Source organism: Rhododendron vialii, chromosome 7a, assembly GCF_030253575.1.
Source record: "Rhododendron vialii isolate Sample 1 chromosome 7a, ASM3025357v1".
NCBI lineage: Eukaryota > Viridiplantae > Streptophyta > Magnoliopsida > Ericales > Ericaceae > Rhododendron > Rhododendron vialii.
In genome coordinates this window covers 16721392-16744985 of record NC_080563.1, presented here as the reverse complement: position 1 = coordinate 16744985, position 23594 = coordinate 16721392, and the positions used below count along the sequence as shown (strand labels likewise).

Genomic DNA, 23594 nt, shown 5'->3' with positions numbered 1-23594 from the left:
ATTTCTCATTGCAATAAAAAGGAATGAACCAAAATTACTAAATCGAAGACACGAGCTACTGTGAAAAACACACCACGCTAAACAAGCTCAAAGACACATTGATGAAGCAAACCGACACTAGGAGTCCGCATAAGAGTCCCGTCCGCAACTAAGTAGTAGAGGATTCTAAGGGAACTCCATGTCTAACCATGAACGGGCAGCACAGATGAAATTATCAATGGGAAACAGAAACCCCAAATTCATTTGCGTTTGAACACGCCACTTGCCTTACTTTTTAGGCGTTGGCGTCAAAACAAGTAGACTTGACTTCATTTCTGGCCATGCGTCATTTTGGCATTGGCTTCACTTCACAATATTGAGTTTCGAGTTTTTATTGACTGTTTCCGGAGAACTGATATATTTTCTATTACATTATACTGATAGTCGGTGTTAGATCTACATAAACAATAGATCTAATCCCTGTCATGTATCCCTTTTTCCCTTCGAGTGAAACAATGTATTATTGATTTAAACATTGAAATTTTAATTTGATGAAAGGAGAATAAATTATACACAATTACATGATTGTAGTTGGATGCCCTAAAATTTCCAACATCAGGAGAAGCTATAGACATGATTTTAGTTCACAATCGTTTCAAAGACAAAAACATTTTATTGATAGAAAGAGAAGGCATTGCATACAGTGAAAGAAACCACAAAACCACTTTTATCACCTACTTGCTTGCTTGGTGCAGAATAAAACAATGAGGGGGCTGATGGAGAGAGATAAGAGAGTTATCTCTAGAACATCAAAACAAGCTAGCTAGCTGCTAGCATGATTCAGTTAAGCATCATTCACACTACCATGTTTCCCCCCTTGTTCCCTCGCCCCAAGGAATACATTTCTAATCTTGTGCAGTTCAGCAAGGACGTCTCTAGCATTCATTCTCTCATTGGGCAGTGCAGCACAACATGAAACACCAATTTGAAGGATAGAAACTAGGCATGCAAACATCAAGTTTATTAGTGTTTGGTGTGATAGTTTGCCTATTCCTAGTTGGATGCCTTTCTTCTTCCAATATGATCTGGGGATCGACAATCTCTAATACCTTGTTCGGAAGAAACATTTTTGTGTAACCAGAGAGGCTAAGATTGTCACTGAACATGCAATCAGTTGGTCTTTTTCCGATGAACATTTCCAGTAGTAACACTCCATAGCTATATATATCACCTTGTGTTGATATCTCTTCACCCATACCATATATATTCTGCAGCGAAACCATACAAAGGAAACAAGGGAAGTTATTCATGATATTGATACTATTAACCGAAATTCTGTTGTTACCTTCTTTTATTGAAAGAATTTCTCCAACATTTCAAGATAAAGAAATACAACGAGGGCCCATAAAAAGGTTTTGTTAGAGTTTTCTCCATTGGCTAAACTTGCATTGTCTTACAACATGGTAGAAAGGGAAATTACTCTTTGCATTATGAGGTTTGGTTTATGCGTAAACACATGTATTTAGTTTTTGCCGTAATATTGACTAATAACAAGGAAACTAATTAGTTAAATGGATAAACCAATAAATTATAGACAATTACCTGGAGCAACATATCCAATTGTTCCTCCAACGCCAACTTGATTGCGGTTGATTGTTTGATCTACATGTGGTTGGTACAAGAATCTTTGCAAGACCAAAGACACCCACATGGGCACAAAAATCAGCATCAAGAAGAACATTGCTTGGCTTTAAGTCGCGGTGAATGATAGCTTCTTCACAATGATAGTGAAGATAATCCAATGCAGAGGCCACATCAATGGCGATATTTACACGTTGAATGAGGTTCCAGCTCGCAGTTCTCTGTTGCTCATGAAGACTTCCTGGGTATAACCAGTTATCTAAGCTCCCGTTTTCCATGAATTCGAAAACTAAAGCCTTGAAATCATTGCGCTTAAAATCGGTGCTTGAGCAAGATGTGATTATCTTGACGAGGTTGCGATGGCGAATGTTCTTGAGCGCTTCACATTCTGCTTGGAAACTCTTATTCCCTCCACGTTCATGAAGTTTAATACCTTCACAGCAACTATTTGTCCAGTAGAGTTGAGAATCCCTTTGTAAACAAAATCATATTCTCCCTCACCTATCAAGTTGTCGGAAGAGAACCCATTTGTTGCTTGGTGAAGTTCTGCATAAACTTGCTTTGGAAAGGATTGGCCGAAGAAGTTTCTCGTCTCGATCTTTTGATTCGAAAAATATTTGTTGCGACACAGAGTAGCATCGCAACAATAAATGAGATTGTGATTACAGGTATTATCACTTTATTGTTGAGAGGTGCTTTCTTTTTCTGCAATACTTTTGCTGGACATGCAGGAAGTTGTAATTCTTCAACTCCTCCGCACAGCTGCTATTTCCGACAACTGAAAAGGCACTAATACTCTTGAACAATCCATCGTTTGGAATAGTGGCGTAGCCAGGAATTAACGATAGCGGGGGCACTTTTTAAACACACTTCAACCAAAAAAAAAAAAAATCAGAAAAATGTGCTTTTCTTTTCAAATTTTATGCTTAAACCTCAAATTTCATCACGCGTTAAATGTGAGTTCTATCGACAAAGACAAGATTACTTTCAAAATAGTAGATAATTAATGAAGTATAATGCATATAACCCATGGTTTAGCCACTTACAAATTTGGACATTATGTATTGAGGAGTTTCAAATGGTGAGTAGTGACTCTTTTTATTCATTAAACTTCTCACTTAGCAAGTGTAGTGAAATTGTTGTAATATTGGAAACAAAAAGTTGAGAATAAAATATATACAAAATGTATTAAAGTAATTAAACAAAGAATAATTTAAGAAGCCAATTACAAGGAAAAAATACAAAATTTGAAAAAAAAGAAAAAGAAAAAAGAGAGAGAGTATTCAGTGGGGGCGCATGCCCCCACTCGTCCTCTAGTGGCTCCGCCTTTGGAACTTCTTCTTCGAACATCACATGTTGTATGACAGGTTGAGACTCTGAAGTGAAGTCAACTCTCTTAAAAACTCGGGAATTTGTCCGGACAAGTTATTGCGAGACAAATCTATGAATTGAATTCCTTTCAGTTGATTGAGGGATTCGGGAATATTACCTTCAAAATGATTTCCCGCAAGCGAAAGGAATTCCAACACTTCGAAACTGCCAAGAGTTTCTGGAATTCCTCCTGATAATTTGTTTTCTGATAAGTTCAGCTTTCCGAGATTTCTCAAGTTACCGATTTGCGTTGGCATCGGTCCTATTAGTTGATTACCATCTAGGAAGAGACCAATAGATAGGGATGAGAGACCGAAGATTTGCCCAGGTATTGTTCCGGTGAGTTTATTGATCGAGAGATCAAGTCCTAAAAGACGGTTACAATTCCCCAAGGAATCAGGTATCTGTTGAAACAAAAAATAATAAAGAACACACGAAAAACGTGCTTCGGCGGTATGCCTACTACAAGGGGGAAGAGAGGAGGGATGGATCTTTTATTCCAAAATGAATGAATGGATGAATACAATCAGTTGTATTTAAAACGTTGGAGAAGAAACCATAGAAAGCAAGTCCTAATGTGGTCAACAATCCACACCCACATAGGAGTAAATCTCTCCAAAGATTGGAACCAATTTCTTAATAGGAACCCGTCAAATCTTCCGGGCAAATCAATCCATATTAGGCCCAAATCTCCTCCTTCTCTTCAACACTCTCCCTCAAGTTGGTGCGAAGATGTCAATCAAGCCCAACTTGGATAAAATCGCTTGAAAGTTGGCTGCAGCAAGACCTTTGGTGAATACATCAGCCAATTGTTGGCTACTGCGAATGAAGGGAGTGGAAATAATCTTTGCTTGTACATTTTCTGGAACAAAATGACAATCTACCTCAATGTGTTTCGTTCCCTCATGAAATACAGGGTTTGAAGCAATATGAACCGCAGCTTGATTGTCACAATACATATTTGTTGGGTGAGGTGAGCTGAATCCTAGATCTTTTAGCAATGCACGAAGCCAAATAATTTCCCCAGTTGTGGATGCCATTGCTCTATATTCTGCTTCAGCACTTGAACGCGCTACAACATTTTGTTTCTTACTTTTCCAAGTCACCAAACTACCACCTACATAAGTACAATACCCCGTCGTGGATTTTTGATCAGTTTGGCATCCAGCCCAATCGGCGTCGGTGTAGGCAGTTATCAAGGTGTGTCCATTTTGCTTCATCCATATACCTTTTCCAGGAGAACCTTTCAAGTATTGCAATATCCTATGTACAGCCTTCATGTGGTTGACTGTAGGAGCATGCATAAAACGACTAACCAAGCTCACCGCAAAAGAAATATCGGGACGCGTACTGGTGAGATAAATCAACTTACCAACCAATCGCTGAAATTGGCTAGCATCAGTTAGCAATTCACCATCCAGCCTAAGTTTTGCTCCACTCTCAATAGGTGTATCAACAGGTTTAACACCCATTTTTCCCGTTTCTTGTAGTAAATCCAACACATATTTTCTTTGATTTAGAAAAATGCCTTTTTTTGAATAAGCAACTTCTAATCCCAAAAAAATACTTCAAAATTTCCAAATCTTTAATGGCAAACTGTTTGTGAAGAAGAGCAAACTGTTTGTGAAGAAGAGCCTTGAGTTTGGAAATTTCACCTTGATCATCTCCGGTTATTACTATGTCATCAACGTACACAAGAACAATAGTGGTTCCAGCAATACCTCTCTGAAAAAATAGTGAAGGATTTGCACTGCTTCGTTGAAGCCCAATTTTTGTCAATACATGGTTGAGCTTAGCATACCAAGCTCGCAAAGATTGCTTGAGCCCATATATAGCTTTGTTTAACTTGCAAGCAAGTTCTGGCTTGTTTGCTAAATGATGTCCTGGAGGAATACTCATATAAACCTCCTCTTCTAGGTCACCATGTAGGAAAGCATTTTTTACATCCATCTGATAAAGTTTCCAACCATGATTGACAGCTAGAGATAGATGAACTCGAAAAGTATTCATTTTAGCAACCGGAGCAAAAGTTTCTGTGTGGTCCACTCCATAAGTCTGAGTAAATCCTCTTGCAACTAACCTTGCCTTGTATCTCTCAATGGGGCTATCATTATTATACTTGATCTTGTATACCCAACGACTCCCCACAGCCTTTTTTCCTGTTGGCAACTTGACGATATTCCAAGTTCTATTTGTATCTAGAGCTTGGAGTTCATCCTTCATAGCTTGTTTCCAAACTGGCTCAGAATTTGCTTCTTCAAATGCGGTTGGCTCCTTAACACTAGATAAAACACTTAAGAAAGTAGCATGAGCACCAAAAACATTATCATACGTCACATGAGCATGTATAGGATAAGATGTAGCATGATAAGTAAAAAAATCTGTCATTCTTAACGGAGGATGTGACTCTCTACTAGATCGGCATCGATCGCACTATATTATCAGGAACAATATTAGATTGTTCAGGCTCAGTTTGTGCCAAAACAGGTTCAGTTTCAGTCCCATTATTTTGCTCTTGTTCTGGTTCACTCTCTTTAGTCCCTACAAAATCAATGCTGGTGGTTGGGAGAAGTATCAAATCAGACAAGGACTCCTCCCCCTGTGGCAAATTCCCTATCTCATTCGGGGCTTGGAAGAAAGGCTTAGATTCATCAAATCGAACATCATGGTTGGAACAAATAGAGACCATGAGAATAAACTCCTTTACCAATCTTCTTCCCCGATGTTCGATCCTGAAAGGTAACAGCAGTAGGAGAGAAAATAACATTACAATTTAGTGAGTTAGTTATTCTTCCAACCGAAAGAAGTTGAGCTGGAAATGACGGAACGAAGAGAGCATTTAAACTTGGACAACCTGAAAACAGATTAACTTTTCCAGACCCCAAAACTGAAACCTTGGTTCCATTAGCAACAGAAACAACAGGTTTGATAGAACTAGGAGAAAAATTGAACAAAGACTTAGAATTATTGGCCATGTGATTGGTGGCTCCAGAATCAATTATCCAAGTATCGATACGGAATGAAGTTTGAAGATTACCTGAGTGGAGGAAGAAGGATCTGGTTCTGATATTGTGGACTTACTTAATTGTTGGAGAAGATGGCTTGAGTGTTGTATTGAGATTGATGTGTCTGCCACTGCTACTTGCTCTCTTTTACCACCATCAACATTCGGCTTGGGCTTGAGATGAGGATGTAGAACCCAACAAGTATTCCTAGTGTGCCATTTTTTCTCACAGTGATCACAATAAAAAGTTTCCCCTTTGTTCTTGTTCCATTGTCCTTTTCCTTTGCTGGTACTTAAGGTTTTTTTCTTCTCGTCTTTTTCAGCCAAAAAAACACTTGATTCAGATCTTTCAGAACTCAACTTCACATCATTGTTCATGGTTTTTTTCCGCGTTTCTTCTCACTGAATGATAGAACACACGCTGGAGAGAGAAGGAAGAGACGGATTCATGAGAATGTCTCCTGAGATTCTCATAATCTGATTTTAAACTGCTGAGCAGCGAATTTTTTTTGTCTTCTTCAGCACATTTCTGAAGAGTCTTTGCATCTGCAGTCCACAGATGATACATGTTGTGTTCATCCCACATCCTTTTAAGACTCCCAAGATGTTCAATAAAAGTCTTATCACCTTGATCTGCTGCTGCAATCTCTTGCTTCAGTTCAAAGATACGAGCAGCATTATTTTGATTTCCAGACAACTCTGCAATTGAATCCCATAATTCTTTTGCTGATTCTGAGAAAGTAAAAATATCAGCGATTCTTGGTTCCATGGAATTGAAAATCCATGATCTAATGAGTCGATCAGTACCCATCCACTCGGCATACTTCCCATCTATTTTTGCAGGGCAAATACTTTGTCCATCAATAAATCCCAACTTTTGCTTGCCACCAATAGCTAATAGTGCAGATCGGGACCAGGAAATATAGTTGACACCATTTAATGGGACTGTGGTTAGCTTCCAGCCAGGATTACCATCAGATTCACCCATTGATGACAGAAAAGATAACCACAACAAATAGACTTAAGCGGATTCAACCCGCTCTGTTACCATGTTGAAACAAAAAATAATAAAGAACACATGAATTACGTGCTTCGGCAGTGTGCCTACTGCACGGGGGAAGAGATGAGGGATGGATCTTTTATTCCAAAATGAATGAATGGATGAATACAATCAGTTGTATTTAAAACGTTGGAGAAAAAACCATAGAAGGCAAGTCCTAATGTGGTCAACAATCCACACCCACATAAGAGTAAATCTCTCCAAAGATTGGAACCAATTTCCTAATAGGAACCCGTCAAATCTTCCGGGCAAGTCAATCCATATTAGGCCCAAATCTCCTCCTTCTCTTCAACAGTATCCTTTCCTCTAGGTTATTTTCAGCAAGGACAAGGATGCTTAGCTGGCTAAGGTTTCCAATGGAGGATGGGATTTTTTCAAAGAGGTTATTTCTCTGCATGAAAATATCAAATAACACAATTGTGGAAGTAATTTTCTGATATTGAATAAGAACCACAATAGTGGTATAAATACAACATTCCTACAAGAGGATTCTATGGAGGATTTACAGGTAATGAGGCCACTAATCAAGCCTAATATTACACCCCTTAATTACAGCCAAATATACACCATAAACACATGTGCTATATCAGTGGAATCACATGTGCTATATCAGTGGAATCACAAATACAGATATTAGTGAATATTCACTAATTCTTTCTTAACATTAGTGAATATTCACTAACTCTTTAACTCCCCTGATATCATAACAGTTGACTCGTGCCAACACCGCCCCTCAAGTTGGTGTGTAGATATCGCACATGCCTAACTTGCCAAGTGAGTTAAGGAATACCCTGCTAGCTACTGCCTTGGTAAGCACATCTGCTAGTTGGTCTTCAAACTTCACAAATGGAAAACTAATAATTCCAGCTTCAAGCTTCTCTTTGATAAAATGTCTATCAATCTCCACATGCTTAGTCCGATCATGTTGGACAGGGTTATGAGCAATAGCAATGGCTGACTGGTTATCACAATGTAGATTCATTTCCCCTTTTGATTTAAACCCCAATTCAGTCAATAAGTTTCTCAACCAGAGCAATTCACATACTCCAAATGCCATACCCCTATATTCAGCTTCGACACTCGACCTTGCTACCACGGGTTACTTCTTACTTCTCCAAGTCATAAGATTACCACCTACAAAGGTGAAGTATCCTGAGGTAGACCTTCTGTTATCAGCTGAATCTGCCCAGTCAGCATCAGTATAGCCTTCAACCTTCAGGTGACCATGATTAGAGAACAATAGACCTTTACCTGGAGCATACTTCAAATACTTCAATATGCGATCTACAGCATCCATGTGAGGTTTATGTGGGTCATGCATGAATTGACTCACCACACTCACTGCATACGCAATATTTGGCACTACAAGAAAAATTGCATTGGGTGACGATTGAAAATTGTCACAAATTGCATGTTTTTCGTCACAAATAATATGGGTGACGAAAAAAAATTTGTCGACTAAAGGTTGTTGAGGATTCTTACCTGGTGACGAAATCTATTTTTCATCACCTATAGTGCCTTTTGATGACGAAATATTTCGTCACCAAAAAGTGAATAATTGGTGACGAAATTTTTTTCCTCTCTTATTGTGCTGTTTGACGATGAAAAAATTCGCCACCAATGGGTTACATCGGTGACAAAAATTCGTCACCAAAAGAAGTTTTCATATGCGAAAAAAATCCTTCTTCTCTTGCTCCTACTGGGTTTCGAACCCGAGTCCTTTGAGTTTTTTGCACAAGCCCTGACCAACTGCACTACACACACTTTTCAATAAATGTTTGAAATATCTAATATATAACATATATGTTTAACATGAAAATATATTTCGAATGTAATTTTGAACCTTTAAACATTAAAATTAGCAATTTTGATAAACATGAAAGTTGTAGGCAATTGAGTTATTGTTCAAACCCAATTTGAATTATCTCAATCAGAGTTTTTAGTAAAGAGTAATGTCCGAAATATATTTATTGACAAAGCGCAATTCATAAATTTCGTCACGAAAGGTACCCATTTAATGATGAAATATATTTTTCGTCACTGAAAGTGTTAAAATGGTGACGAAAAAAATATTTCGTTACCAAATTTAAGCATTTGGTGACGAAAAAAATATTTCGTTACTAAATTGGTTTCATTTGGCGACAAAGTATATATTTTGTCACCAAATGATTATCATTGGTGACGAAAAATAATTTCGTCACTTTTTTAAGCTTCCGGTGACGAAAAATGTATTTCGTCACCAAATGGGTACCCTTTGGTGACGAAAATATTTTTTTCGTCGCTAAACAAGTATAATTGGTGACGAAATTATTTTGTCACGGAAGTTGTTAAAACAGTGACGAATTTATATTTTCGTCGCCAAATATACTCATTTAGTGACGAAATTAAATTTCGTCGTCACTTTTTCGTCACCAATTTTCATTTTTCTTGTAGTGTGGTCTGGTATGAGATAGATAAATCAGCTTCCCCACAAGTCTTTGGTATCTCCCTTATCAGTATGAGAGGCACTCATACATTCAAATAACTTGTGGTTTTGCTCAATTGGAGTGTCCACTGACTTACATCCAAGCATCCCTGTCTCAGATAATAAATCAATGACATATTTTCTTTGGGATAAGAAAATTCCATGCTTTGATCGAGCTACCTCAATCCCAAGAAAATACTTTAGGTCTCCGAGTTGTTTCATCTCAAACTCGGAAGATAATTACTGTTGTAACCTAGAAATCTCCTCATGATCATCACCGGTTACCACCATATCATCCACATATATAATCAAAGCAGTAATTTTACCTCTTTTGTGCTTCAAGAACAAAGTATGATCTGAGTTACTTTGTTTGTAACCAAATTTTTTAATAGACTTAGTGAACCTACCAAACCAAGCCCTTGGAGATTGCTTCAGCCCATACAACGCTTTTTTAGTTTACACACCATTTTTGTCTCTGAGTATTCTGGTATACCGGGAGGAGGATCCATATACACTTCTTCAGCTAGGTCTCCATGCAAAAAAGCATTTTTGACATCAAACTGGAAGAGTGGCCAATTCTGATTAGCTGCTAATGATAGAAGTACTCTCACAGTATTAAGTTTAGCAACTAGAGCAAATGTTTCTTGATAATCCTCACCATAAGACTGTGTATATCCTTTTGCAACTAGTCGAGCTTTAAATCTCTCAATACTCCCATCTGCATTGTGTTTAATTGCGAATACCCATCTACACCCCACTATCTTCTTTCCCTTTGGTAGATGAACAAGTTCCCAAGTAGCATTCTTTTCCAATGCTGCCATTTCTTCTGTCATAGATTTGGTCCATCTAGAATCTGCCAAAGCTTCTTGCAATTTACTAGGAATAGACACAGAGGATAATTGAAGTACATACGATGCATATGACTTGGACAACCTGTGGGAGGATACATGATTGTTTATGGAATACTTAATTTTAGCTTTGGTATCTGGGACATATCTTGATGGTGGTTGACCACGATTAGACCGGGGTGGAAGATGATATCAAGATGGTTCAGAATTAAGATGAGTTGTATCAACGAAATCATGGATATTAGAATCAACAAGAATATAGTCAGGTGATATCTCTAAAGAGTCATTCGGAGAAGATTGGGTTAGTGGTTCTGTTGTAGAAGTAGGAGATAATGTACTATCATGGATCGGATCTTCATAATCAACTGAGTCAGCTGGGTTTTCATTGGAGGGTGCCGGGCTTTCACAGTTAGTGGAAGATGTATGAGGGATTTGAAACATTTCAAAGAACCCCATATCATTACGATTCTGTACTTCTTCCATAGTCTCCCCCTGAAGTGAAGAATCAGTGATCCCGTTTGAGTAGTACAGTGTTTGTTCATGGAATGTGACATCCATGGAAACATAAAACTTCTTGGTAGGGGGATGGTAACACTTGTAGCCCTTCTGAGAAGATCCATAGCCAACAAAGACAAATTTTAATACTCGTGGATCAAGCTTGGTTCGTTGATAAGTGTGTAAATGTACATACACCACACAACCAAAAATACCAGGCTCCAACTGAACAACGGAATGAAGCGTGCACTGATTGGATAACACATCTAAAGGCCTCCGAAAATGTAGAACACTAGAAGGTGTTCTATTAATTAAGTAGACAGCAGAACTCAAGGCTTCACCCCACAAGTGGGAGGGAACATGACCACCAAGTAACAGAGATTGAGCGACTTCCAAAAGGTGGCGATTTTTGCGCTCTGCAACTCCATTCTGTTGACGAGTATTAGTACAAGATGTCTGATGAAGGTTACCAACTGAAGTCATAAATTCAGTCAATTCCCTTTTAACATATTCACCCCCATTGTCGGAACGAAGAACTTTAATAGACACACCAAATTGGGTGAGTATCATCTGATGGAAGGAGCGAAACACAGCACATACATCACTCTTTCGTCTCATTAAATATATCCATGTCATTCTAGTACAATCATCGATAAATGTAATGAACCACTTCATAGAAGTAATTTTCTGATATTGAATAAGAACCACAATAGTGGTATAAATACAACATTCCTACAGGAGGATTCTATGGAGGATTTACAGGTAATGAAGCCACTAATTAAGCCTAATATTACACCCCTTAATTACAATCAAATATACACCATAAATACATGTGCTATATCAGTGGAATCACTAATACTGATATTAGTGAATATTCACTAATTCTTTCTTAACATTAGTGAATATTCACTAACTCTTTAACTCCCCTGATATCATAACAATTGACTCGCGCCAACAGAAAATTCGTTCCAACTTGGTGAGTTTACCAATAGATTCAGGAATACTGCCACTAAGCATGTTCTCACGCACTGAGAAAATCTGTAAGTTCATAAGGCTCCCAATCCCAACAGGTATACTTCCAGAAATATAGTTATCTCGAAGATACAAATGACTTAGAAGGTTTGAGAGATTTGCAATGAAATTGGGCAACAAACTTCTAAAGTTATTTGTATGTAAACTCAACACTCGTAGATTGGAACAGTTGGAAAGCGTATTGATAATATTAGTCAATTCATTCCCGCTATTAGTTTCAAGTAGATTTTCAGGTGCTGCGAAAAATTCAAGATTATTAAGATCTCCCAGACTTTTTGGTATTGGCCCGTTAATTGAATTCAATGCAATATCGATTCTGAAAAGTCTAGAAGCATTGCCTATTGACGATGGAATAGGCCCATGGAAATGGTTAGAACCAATATAAACCTCTTGTAGCTTTGGAAGAGCCAAACCGAAATCTGGGGCAAGGCTTCCTTGCAATTGGTTCGCGGCTAGACAAACAAATCTGAGTGACGACATGTTGTAAAGCTGGGTAGGAACCATACCAGTCAAGTTGTTAAAAGACAGCTGAAGAAATTGTCACTTGAAAAGTCCTCCAACTTCGAAAGGAATGTTTCCGATTAGCTTGTTGGCCGCCAAAGAAACCATAGACAGCGCAGAGAGATTTCCGATTGAGGCTGGTATCGATCCTCTGAAATTGTTTCGGGCAAGTCCTGGTCGTGTGAGACTAGGTAGAGAGCTCACCACAACAGGCATTTCGCCTCCTAGGTGGTTGTTAATTAGATTCATTTCTTTGATGTTCGACCAACGAGTCATATTGGCAGGTAATTTGCCTTCAAATGAATTATTTGTAAGATAAGTTGTTGTAGGCGAAACAACCTTACGATTTCTTCGGGGATCGTGTCATGGAAGTTGTTGTCACCAAAATCAATCGTCCTAAGAAAAGTAAGGTTCCCTATGGAAGGGGGGATAGTGAACCCACCAGTTCCTGGGATGACAAGTCAAGGATGGTCACGCGCCGATGCTTACAACCGCACGTGACACCTTCCCACTTGCAGAAGTGGATTGAACTATTCCATGAGTTGAAAATGAGGAAAGGATCTCCTGGTATAAGATCCTTAATTGCCAGTAAAGCTTGACGGTCTGTCTCATTTGACATGGGAAAAGCAGTGGTGCTGCTTGTGACCACAGTGAAAAATGTCAAAACCAAACAGAGGATAGACATTGCACTTCCTAGCCTATGAATTAATGGAAACATTATTTTGGTGAGAAAAAAAAAATGGAGCGGAAAAGATGGTGATGAGCTTCTACCCAAAATGACATCCAAGATATATAGAGAGAGGCTGCATAGAAACAGTGATGCAGACGCTGCTTCTTGGGGATCAGCTCCTTTACGTATATACCTCATCCCTCCCTACTTTTATTTTGTGGGTTTGTTATGGGCCCACAACAATAATTTGTATTGCTTATCTCGTAGAATCCCTCATGAAGAATAAAGCTGTTGAAAATTAGTTTGATCGGATAGCCATAGGTGTGTGAACAAGTGACATTTTATTTTTTGAAATAGTCTGTTTCTAAGTTCAAACTAAATTTGGTGTGAATTTGCCGGACATTTTGCAGACATGTTCTTTGTTCCAAGTTCTTTGAGATGAACTGTTTGGATCATAGTTGTGGACTCGCTTTGGGTGCACTAAATCGGAGTATAAAGGGGAACGGACGGATCAGGTATGTAGAGAAGCTGATTTCAATTTGGAATGATTGAGCCAAGTCAAGTAATTGTTGTGTCCTGTCTCATGTGTGTGGCCATGCCATGCCCAGGTTTCATTATCACTTTATTATCATGGAAAAATCTCTTTATAGGGTTGGCTCACCTATTTTTTGAATAAACGTTTGGTAAAAGATTATCGATGACTTGACTCGCTATTAGGTCTTCCACTGGCTCGGTTTCGCATAAAATTTCTGGTTTATTATGTTAATGTAATTGGCAATTTCCGGATGCGACAAACCGTTGGAGTCTGTATTTATTCTTTTTCCATTTTGGGTTTGGGAGGTGATTTTATTTTGTCTAGATTAGATACTCCACCCGTTGGTTCAAGAGTTGATCACAAAGGCCGTGCCGTGCATTTTGCTTGGAAAAGTATATGCATCTCATGTGCATTTAGCTTAATATTTTTCCATGCATCATTAAAGCTATTCAATGTCTTAATCTATCATTTATGCACTAACCTTATATTATTGGACTTGTTTTATTTGAAAGAAAATTTTGTCCAAGGCCTTTTAAGTGCTTGCGCCTTAGTAGCGCCTTAGCAGCGCCTTACCAAACTAAGGCCCTTGCACGCGTGTTAAGAGAGCCTTAGTAGTGCCTTAGCCGAGTAAGGCCCTTGTGCGCGTGCTAAGAGTGCCTTTGTAGGGCTCTCCAGGATTTTTCTTGCTTGGTCATATATAAGCTTGTTTTTCATTATTCTAGGACACACAAGAGATACAATAGCCCACTTTAGAGAGAAAACATTATCTCTTTTGCTCTTGTGCTTTCATTTGCATTTGGATGATTTGAATCTAGCATTCAATCATTTTGTTCAATCTAGAGAAATACTTTCTTGATCCATGTATTCTCTCTAGGTTGATTCTTTTGCATAAAAACTTTCACTTTACAAAATCCAAACTTTCATGCCTACGATACTACTTGGCCGGATGATACCGGAGCCGTGGTGAACGGAGATCGAGGCGTTGGACTCGTGGTGGCTATGGGATCCAGAAGGAGTTCGGGGAGCCACATCAAAGTGGTGGAGTTAGGATAAGCTTTTGGGGTAAAGTTGTTATTCCTCTCTTTGCACTTTGTAAACCTTTTGATCTATAGCAACTTTGGTAGTTAGGCCGTGGTTTTATGCTTAGGGTGTGATTGACCCTAAGTAGTTTCCACGTATATCTCGGTGTTTGCGTTCTTTAGAATAATTGCTCTTAACTTATATTATTAATTTGGATAGCATTGGCATGGAGTTTGGATAGTAGCTTGAATTGTTTAAGTTGGTGGTTGAGTTAATTTTAAATCGGTCGTCCCATTCACCCCCCTCTGGAACTTTGTAGTGCATCAGATAATTTCATATTATTTGCTTTCTCATATTTGATGAGCCTTCACGAGAGAGTTGAAGTAAAAAAGACAGTGAACCAAATTCTCAAAAAGTTTCCTAGTAAAATAAAATAAGCCAAGATTTTCAGCTTATTCTGGCTTAATTCTTCTTTTCTGACCTTTTTTTATATGATGCTCTCTTAGCTCTGTAGTCTTCTATAGCACTAGAGTCTTTCTGAAACTTGAGTCGGCCGTAGTATAGTGGAATTGCCCAAACAGTAGCATAATAGTCAGTGAAATGGCAAACCAAGACTTAATCAGGCTTTACAAATCAAACAGATAGTCCCTAGTCCAGCATCCCTCAGTCCATCCCTGCCGTGATTTAGGAATCAGCTTCTACGAGTCTTGGTGATCCATCAATGATCAGAAGGAGCTTACAAAAGCCCAGCCATTTCATTGAATAAAGCCTGAAATCCAATAGCGGAAACAATGTGACTTTATTTCGGCAAGGCAATTAAATTAACCGGTTGCTCGTCTAAGTACGCTCTCAAAATACTGCTTTTTGCTTTTTGGTGCTTTCAACCGTTGCAACTTCTTTAATTTGCAGTCTTTGTGGTAGTCTTTTGCCTGATCCGATTGGCTACTCTTCCTCTTCTAATAAAATTCGGGGATCAAGGATATTCATTACCTGATCAGGAAGAGACATATTTGCATAGGTATGGAGGCTAATACGTTCTGTAAACCAGGTACTAGTAGATCTTTTCCCGATGAACATTTCAATTATGTAACAATACTCTGTAGGTATACATATCTGCTTTTGTGGACACCTCCTAACCCAAACTATATTCTGCAGCATAAAGCAGTAAAAAATAAGTTGTTATGCACGATCTTTAAGTAGGTAATTATAATTTTTCCCCTCTTCTAGTGAAGAATTAATCCAATTAATTGCTTTTAGCATTGTGGAGTTTACAGACAACCACTTTTGATCATATTGAAACTAGTTAATGAAACAACATTGCATATATAGGATTTGATTTTCGTTTCCATTATCTAGCGCTCCACTCTTACATAAATACAAGACCCTATGTATACAAAGTTATTCAATCAAAAAGCAAATCTCTTTTCTCCTCGATATTGTAATTTCCGCAAGAGAATGGAATCCCAGACAAGGAACGGATCTCTTGACATCAAGTGCTTGACTCGGAGAAAAAGCTTGACGTCCGTCTCATTTGACAAGGGGAAAGTAGTGGCGCCACTTTTTTTTCTTGGCCACAGTAATCAAACTGAGGGAGTGTTGGAAAAAAAATTGGCCGTTGCAATTCTGTACTGTTCGCGAAATCTCCACCGAATCTGAAATACGCTTCGAGTCACGACTATGTCGCTTTCCTAAAGACAGTATTTGCCCCCACCAATACCGGTATGCAAAGGGTTACAGCAAACCTGCCTTCAAGATAAATCGAAGCCCGAACTTGAAGTTCTTTCCGTTTTCGTTTGCACTAACGAAACGGACAGAATATCTGCTTGAACGAATACAAGAACCGAGAACCACTGTGTTCTATTTTCTGCAGCAAAACAGAACGCAGAATGAATGCTAGAAAATATAGAGAGAGATGTGGGAGAGATTTGGATTTTGTGTGTATATAATGAACCCTGGATTCTGTAAAGTAGTAGTCTATTTATAGGCCACTATGCACCCATTGAGAATAGGTATGCACTCGATCTAATCTGACCGTTGGATCAGATCCTATGGTCCAGATCGATCAGTCACACCCAGTCACACCGAACTGGTGTGCTGTTTCACTCACACCCAATCGAATTTGATCCAATCCGTTGGATCGAGCCCATTCGCGGCCGACGGCTCAGATCGCAACTCTACAAACCAACGCACATGTAGGCTCGAGTTGCACCCGATCGGAACCGCTCCGTGTGACTCACTTGCCACGCATGTGACACGTGTCATCCACTTCAGCGTCACCTTACTGCCAACTCGCAATAAGAAATGGCGCCAATAAGGCGCCTAGCGCTGACGTGCAAAGTGCAAAGTGCAAAGTGCAAAGTGCAAAGCTAAAGCGCCACAATCCACGCCACACTGCCCACGCCGCGCGCGCGCGTGCGCGTGCGTGTGTGAGTGTGTACCGGCTCTGCCGGTATGGTGCGATGCACCAAAGGGCTGCACCACACTAGATCATTAGTTACTTATATTAGGAATGTTTCCTAATATATACCACTCCAACATCTCTCAGCTTACCAATGTGGGACAAAGCTCACAAAGAGAAAAAACAAGCATTCAGAAACAAGGAATTTTACAAAACCAAAAAACGACAACTCTTTTATTTTGAAAATCTCCAACAATCCCCCACCATTTTCAAAATATAGATGAAATATTCTCGGTTCTTATTACAAAGTTTATGCATACATAAATAGTGTCTTGCGACTTCAACTATTCACTTAGTGAAAACATATCAAAGCTGGTCAGGGCAGCATAGTAGACGTGTCTTTGAACTAGTTGTCCTCTGTCGACCAACCGGACGTGTCTCACACATAATCCTCCAAATAGTGCAGATATCCCAATCGGTTGACCCGTGAACTGGCCTTGGGTCTTTTATCTTGATTTCATGAACGCTCTAAGGTCTAGCCCCTGTGACCTATAAGAAGCGGCACCACCTCCACATTCATATAGGTAGATCGCTATTCGTGCTCCTATAACATTAGCACAAAACAATCTATTAAGAACTAAGTAGTTCAACCTCCTTGTATTCTCATTATAGGTACAAAACACTTTACCTTGGAATGTGTAAAATAACTTTAAAGTGTTTCCAATCACGACATATGGTGTAGTTTCTCATTGAACTCAAGAGATTGAGAGTATCAACCGGTTGAGTTGAGTTTCCACCAGGAGTGATTAAACTAATTGGGCAAAAGTCCCATTCCCTTTGATGTTTTCAACACCAAATCCCTTGCAAGGCCTTTCGTAAAAGGATCCGCCAAGTTTTGACTTGACTTAACAAAATCAATGGTTATCACCCCATCAACAATCAATTGTCTCACATAGCTATGCCTTAGTCCAATATGCCTGGACTTTCCATTATACACTTGGTTATACGCTCGCGACAACGTAGCTTGACTATCACAATGCAGCGATACAGGTGGCATAGGCTTAGGCCACACTGGAATTTCCAGCAACAGATTTCTCAGCCATTCTGCCTCCTTACTACCAGAAGCTAATGCTACAAACTCGGCTGCCATGGTCGAGTTTGTTATCAACGTTTGCTTCTTAGATCCCCAGGAGATTGACCCTCCACCAAGTGTAAACACCCAACCACTCGTTGATGAGTGATCATTCTGCTCAGTAATCCAACTAGCATCAGTGTATCCTTCTAGAATCGAAGGATAACCACTATAGACTATTCCATAATCTATAGTCCCTTTGAGGTACCGCAGTACTCTATATACTGCATGCCAATGCACATGCCCAGGATTATTAGTATACCTACTAAGTCTCCCCACCGCATATGCAATGTCCGGTCTTGTACTTGTCATGGCATACATCAAGCTGCCAATCACTCTAGAATACTCTAGTTGTGATACAGCTTTCCCCTCATTAAGATCCAATGGTGATTGAGAGTCATACGGAGTAGACACCGGTTTGCTTTCAAAGTGATTAAACTTCTTTAAAATCTTCTCAATGTAATGTTCCTGGGATAGAATCAAGTGACCACCACTTCTTTTAATTCTTATACCCAATATTACATCAGCAATACCCATATCTTTCATACTAAAGTTAGCAGAAAGAAAATCTTTTGTACTCTGAATGCTCTCTTGGTCTGTACCAAAAATAAGCATATCATCTACGTACAAACAGATAATGACTCCTCGTTTGCCATTAAATTTACTATACACGCACTTGTCAGATTGGTGTATTGTAAAACCATTTGACACAACCACTTTGTCAAACTTCTCGTGCCATTGCTTAGGTGCTTGCTTAAGTCCGTAAAGAGACTTTATAAGCTTGCAAACTTTGTGCTCATAACCTTGCACAACAAACCCCTCTGGTTGCTTCATATAGATTTCCTCATCTAATTCACCATTAAGGAATGCAGTCTTGACATCCATTTGGTGTATCTCAAACTTGTATATAGAAGCAAGAGCAATTAAAACTCTAATTGTTGAGATTCTAGCAACCGGGGCGTAGGTATCAAAGTAATCAATACCTTCTTTCTGGGTAAAGCCTTTGGCTACAAGTCTGGCCTTGAACTTATCAATAGTTCCATCAATTTTCATTTTCTTCTTGAAAATCCATTTACAAGCAATTGGCTTAGAACCAGGTGGTAAATCCGCCAGAACCCATGTATTATTACCCATGATAGAGTCCATCTCATCTTGGATAGCCTCTTTCCAGAAAGCCACGTCTTGCGATTTCATTGCTTCCTCAAATGTCAAAGGATCATTTTCAACGTGAAGTGAAAATACATTGTGAGCACATGAAGTCTCTCTAGTGCCTTCAACTAGATAAACTATGAAATCAGGACCAAACGTTTTCTCTGTCCGAACTCGTTTGCTCCTTCTCAATTCAACTTGTTCCTCAGGTTCATTTCCTTCAACTAGAACCTCTAAAGGCTCGTTGTCCTCTTCGGACATCAAAGGAAACTCTTCCGAATCTTTATTAGATTCCAAATCTTTACTAGATTTTAACCTTGGAATTCTGTCAAATCTGTTTTCATAGAACACTGCATCTCGAGATTCAATGATGGTGTTGATAGACACAACATCATTAGGCTCGGCCACTAGAAACCTATATGCTTTACTGTGCAAAGCATATCCAAGGAATACACACTCGATTCCTTTTGGATCCAGTTTCTTCCTTTTAGGTCTAGGCAATCTCACAATCGCTCTACACCCCCAAGTCTTAAAATAACTCAAGTTTGGTTTCCTTTTTGACCATTGTTCATATGGAGTAATATTAGACTTTTTGAGAGGTACTCTATTTAGGATATAAGCAGCGGTAAGTATGGCTTCGCCCCACAAACCTTTACTTAATCCTGCATTGCTTAGCATGGCAACTACCATCTCACATAAAGTTCTATTCTTCCTTTAGGCCACTCCATTCTGTTGTGGTGTATAAGGTGCAGTTACTTCATGAATTATCCCTACTGATTCATAATAATCAGGGAAGTGATATTCACCACCCCTGTCAGACCTAAGACATTTTATCTTCAAACCACATTGATTTTCAACTTCAGTCTTATATGCAACAAATTTATCAAGTACTTCATCTTTAGAATGAAGCAAATAGATATAGCAAAATTTCGAATAATCATCTATGAATGTTGCCATATAAAGTTTTTCGCCTCTAGTTGGAGTGCTATGAAAATCACATACATCACTATGAATCAATTCAAGTAATGTAGAAGTCCGCCCAATTTTACGAAATGGCAATCTGGTTATCTTTGATTCCAAACAAATCTTGCATTTATCAACCATATCATTATCAGATTTAGGAATTAGTTCAGATTTAATCATGCAATCCATTTTCCTTGTACTGATATGTCCTAAACGAGTATGCCATAAAGATAAAGAATCAAGCATATAAGCAGAAACAACTGTGTTATTAATATTAAGCATAAACATCCCCTCGGTTACATAGCCTTTGCCAACAAACACACCACCCTTGGACACAACAATTTTGCCCGACTCAAACACTACTTTAAAACCATACTTATTAAGTAGACTTGCAGACACGAGATTCTTCCTAACTTTCGGTACATGATACACATCAGTAAGAGTCAGTGTCTTGCCAGAAGTGAACTCCAAGTCCACTTTGCCTTTTCCCTTAACTGATGCAGTTGACGCATTTCCCATGAACAGAACGGTACCATCTGCAACTGGACTATACTCAGTAAAGAGCCTCTTGTCATTGCAGACATGCTTTGTCGCACCAGAATCAACCCACCAACTTCCAGCATCATCGAGGATATTCGCCTCGGAAACAACAGCAATGAATTTAGAATTCTTTGCCCCAGATGCTCCTGGATTTCCACCAGAGTTCTTCCTTTTCAGGATTTTGCAATCTTTCTTAAGATGCCCAGGTTTGCCGCAATGCCAGCAACCAGTGTCGGTAGGATCCCGCTTCTGCTTCTTCCACTTACCAGAAGACTTATCACCGTCCCTGTTCTTGCGTTCTTGTTGGAACTTTCTTCCACCACATGTACTTTGGAAGTAGAATTATCCTTACCCTCCTGACGCCTTGTCTCTTCCTCCACTCGAAGGTGTTGGGCCAACTGATCAAGGGTATATTCCTCGGTCTTGTGTTTGAGTTCCTTTTTGTAATCTTTCCAAGATGCAGGCAGTTTGTCAATAACAGAGGAAACAACAATAGATTCATCCATATGCATGTTCTTAACCTTAAACTGACTGAGGATATACTGAATCTCATGCAACTGATCAATGACCGGCTTTGTATCAACCATGCGATAATTCATAAACTGAATAACAAGAAATTTCTTACTTGTAGCGTCATCAGAAAGATACTTATCATTGAGTGCATCCCAAAGTTCCTTTGCTGTCATTGAATTCTGATAGACATCGAACAATGCATCTGACAGTGCATTGAGGATGTGTCCTCTACAGATGTAGTCATCATTCTCCCACTTGCCCCTTTCACGGGCCTGCTCCATAGTTTCATCATCTGGATTTTTCGGTATCTCCGGACTCGGAGTAGTCAGAACATACACCACTTTCAGGGTCGTTAGCAAGAAGTGCATCTTCTTCTGCCAACGCTTGAAATTCTCACCTTCAAACCGCTCCAATTTCAGAAAGTCTTGTGTCATCTTCTGTAGAGACATCGCCATCGCCAAATACTGTCTTTAGATTGTTGGAAAAAAAATTGGCCGCTGCAATTCTGTACTGTTGGCGAAATCTCCACCGAATCTGAAATACGCTTCGAGTCACGACTATGTCGCTTTCCTAAAGACAGTATTTGCCCCCACCAATACCGGTATGCAAAGGGTTACAGCAAACCTGCCTTCAAGATAAATCGAAGCCCGAACTGAAGTTCTTTCCGTTTTCGTTTGCACTAACGAAACGGACAGAATATCTGCTTGAACGAATACAAGAACCGAGAACCACTGTGTTCTATTTTCTGCAGCAAAACAGAACGCAGAATGAATGCTAGAAAATATAGAGAGAGATGTGGGAGAGATTTGGATTTTGTGTGTATATAATGAACCCTGGATTCTGTAAAGTAGTGGTCTATTTATAGGCCACTACGCACCCATTGAGAATGGGTATGCACCCGATCTAATCTGACCGTTGGATCAGATCCTATGGTCCAGATCGATCAGTCACACCGAACTGGTGTGCTGTTTCACTCACACCCAATCGGATTTGATCCAATCCGTTGGATCGAGCCCATTCGCGGCCGACGGCTCAGATCGCAACTCTACGAACCAACGCACCTGTAGGCTCGAGTTGCACCCGATCGGAACCGCTCCGTGTGACTCACTTGCCACGCTGACGTGCTAAGTGCAAAGTGCGCCGCTAAAGCGCCACAACGCCACACTGCCCACGCCGCGCGCGCGCGTGCTTGTGTGAGTGTGTACCGGCTCTGCCGGTATGGTGCGATGCACCAAAGGGCTGCACCACACTAGATCATTAGTTACTTATATTAGGAATGTTTCCTAATATATACCACTCCAACATCTCTCAGCTTACCAATGTGGGACAAAGCTCACAAAGAGGAAAAACAAGCATTCTAAGGAAACAAGGAATTTTACAAAATGGCGTCGCCTGAGAGATACAAACTCTCGCGGGGAGACCCCATGTGCATCGCACCATACCGGCAGAGCCGGTACACACTCACACACTAGATCATTAGTTACTTATATTAGGAATGTTTCCTAATATATACCACTCCAACATCTCTCAGCTTACCAATGTGGGACAAAGCTCACAAAGAGGAAAAACAAGCATTCTAAGGAAACAAGGAATTTTACAAAACCAAAAAACGACAACTCTTTTATTTTGAAAATCTCCAACAGGGAGTTCATAAAAATAGAAATGAAACGCAGGTCTGATATTGCACTCAGCACTCTTGGCCACTGAAAGTTAAACACATTACTATACAGTTGGTTTGGTGTTATAATTTGGAAGGAAAATTGGAGCTGATGAGCTTATAACTTAAATGAGAGCCAATACATATAGACTACCCCAAAAGGATACGAATTTATGTTGCCTAGAATGTAAAAGTATGTGACTCGAGAGTAGGGATGATCAATTCAGGCCGGCCGGATCGACCACTAGCCCAGAATTCTTAAGGGAGAAAAGCAGGTACTTATTGGAGTTTGTAATATTGGCCGGCTAAGATCATTTGCAATTTGTGTGTTTCAATCATCCAAGATTTTCTTGGAATACTGCAATATCAAGCCTGGATAGACCCTTAACCCAAAATTCAGAAGGGGAAAGAAAAGAAAGAAAGAAAAAAAAAAAGGGGCCACTACTTATGATAGAATGTAGAATTGGCTAAGAATAGTTGCAATTTTTATGTTTGTCATCCCACAACTATCGCGTAATACTTAAAAATACCGCCTCCCTAAGGTACTTGAAAAATAATTGGAAAACTTTTTTATGTAGGTGGAAAATTACTATTGCAAGTTTTCTTGATATAGCCATGAGAG

At 39.4% G+C, this 23594-nt stretch overlaps 1 protein-coding gene across 1 annotated transcript; it reads right to left on the bottom strand.

Annotated features, from left to right (window-relative positions):
- Positions 1 to 929: 929 nt before the first annotated feature.
- Positions 930 to 3248, bottom strand: LOC131332714 (probable LRR receptor-like serine/threonine-protein kinase At3g47570). The gene is made up of 4 exons (XM_058367010.1): positions 3110 to 3248; positions 1689 to 2053; positions 1582 to 1641; positions 930 to 1247 (listed from the first exon to the last, which is right to left on the bottom strand). The coding sequence occupies exons 1-4, from the start codon at positions 3246 to 3248 to the stop codon at positions 930 to 932; spliced, it is 882 nt and encodes a 293-aa protein (XP_058222993.1).
- Positions 3249 to 23594: the final 20346 nt, after the last annotated feature.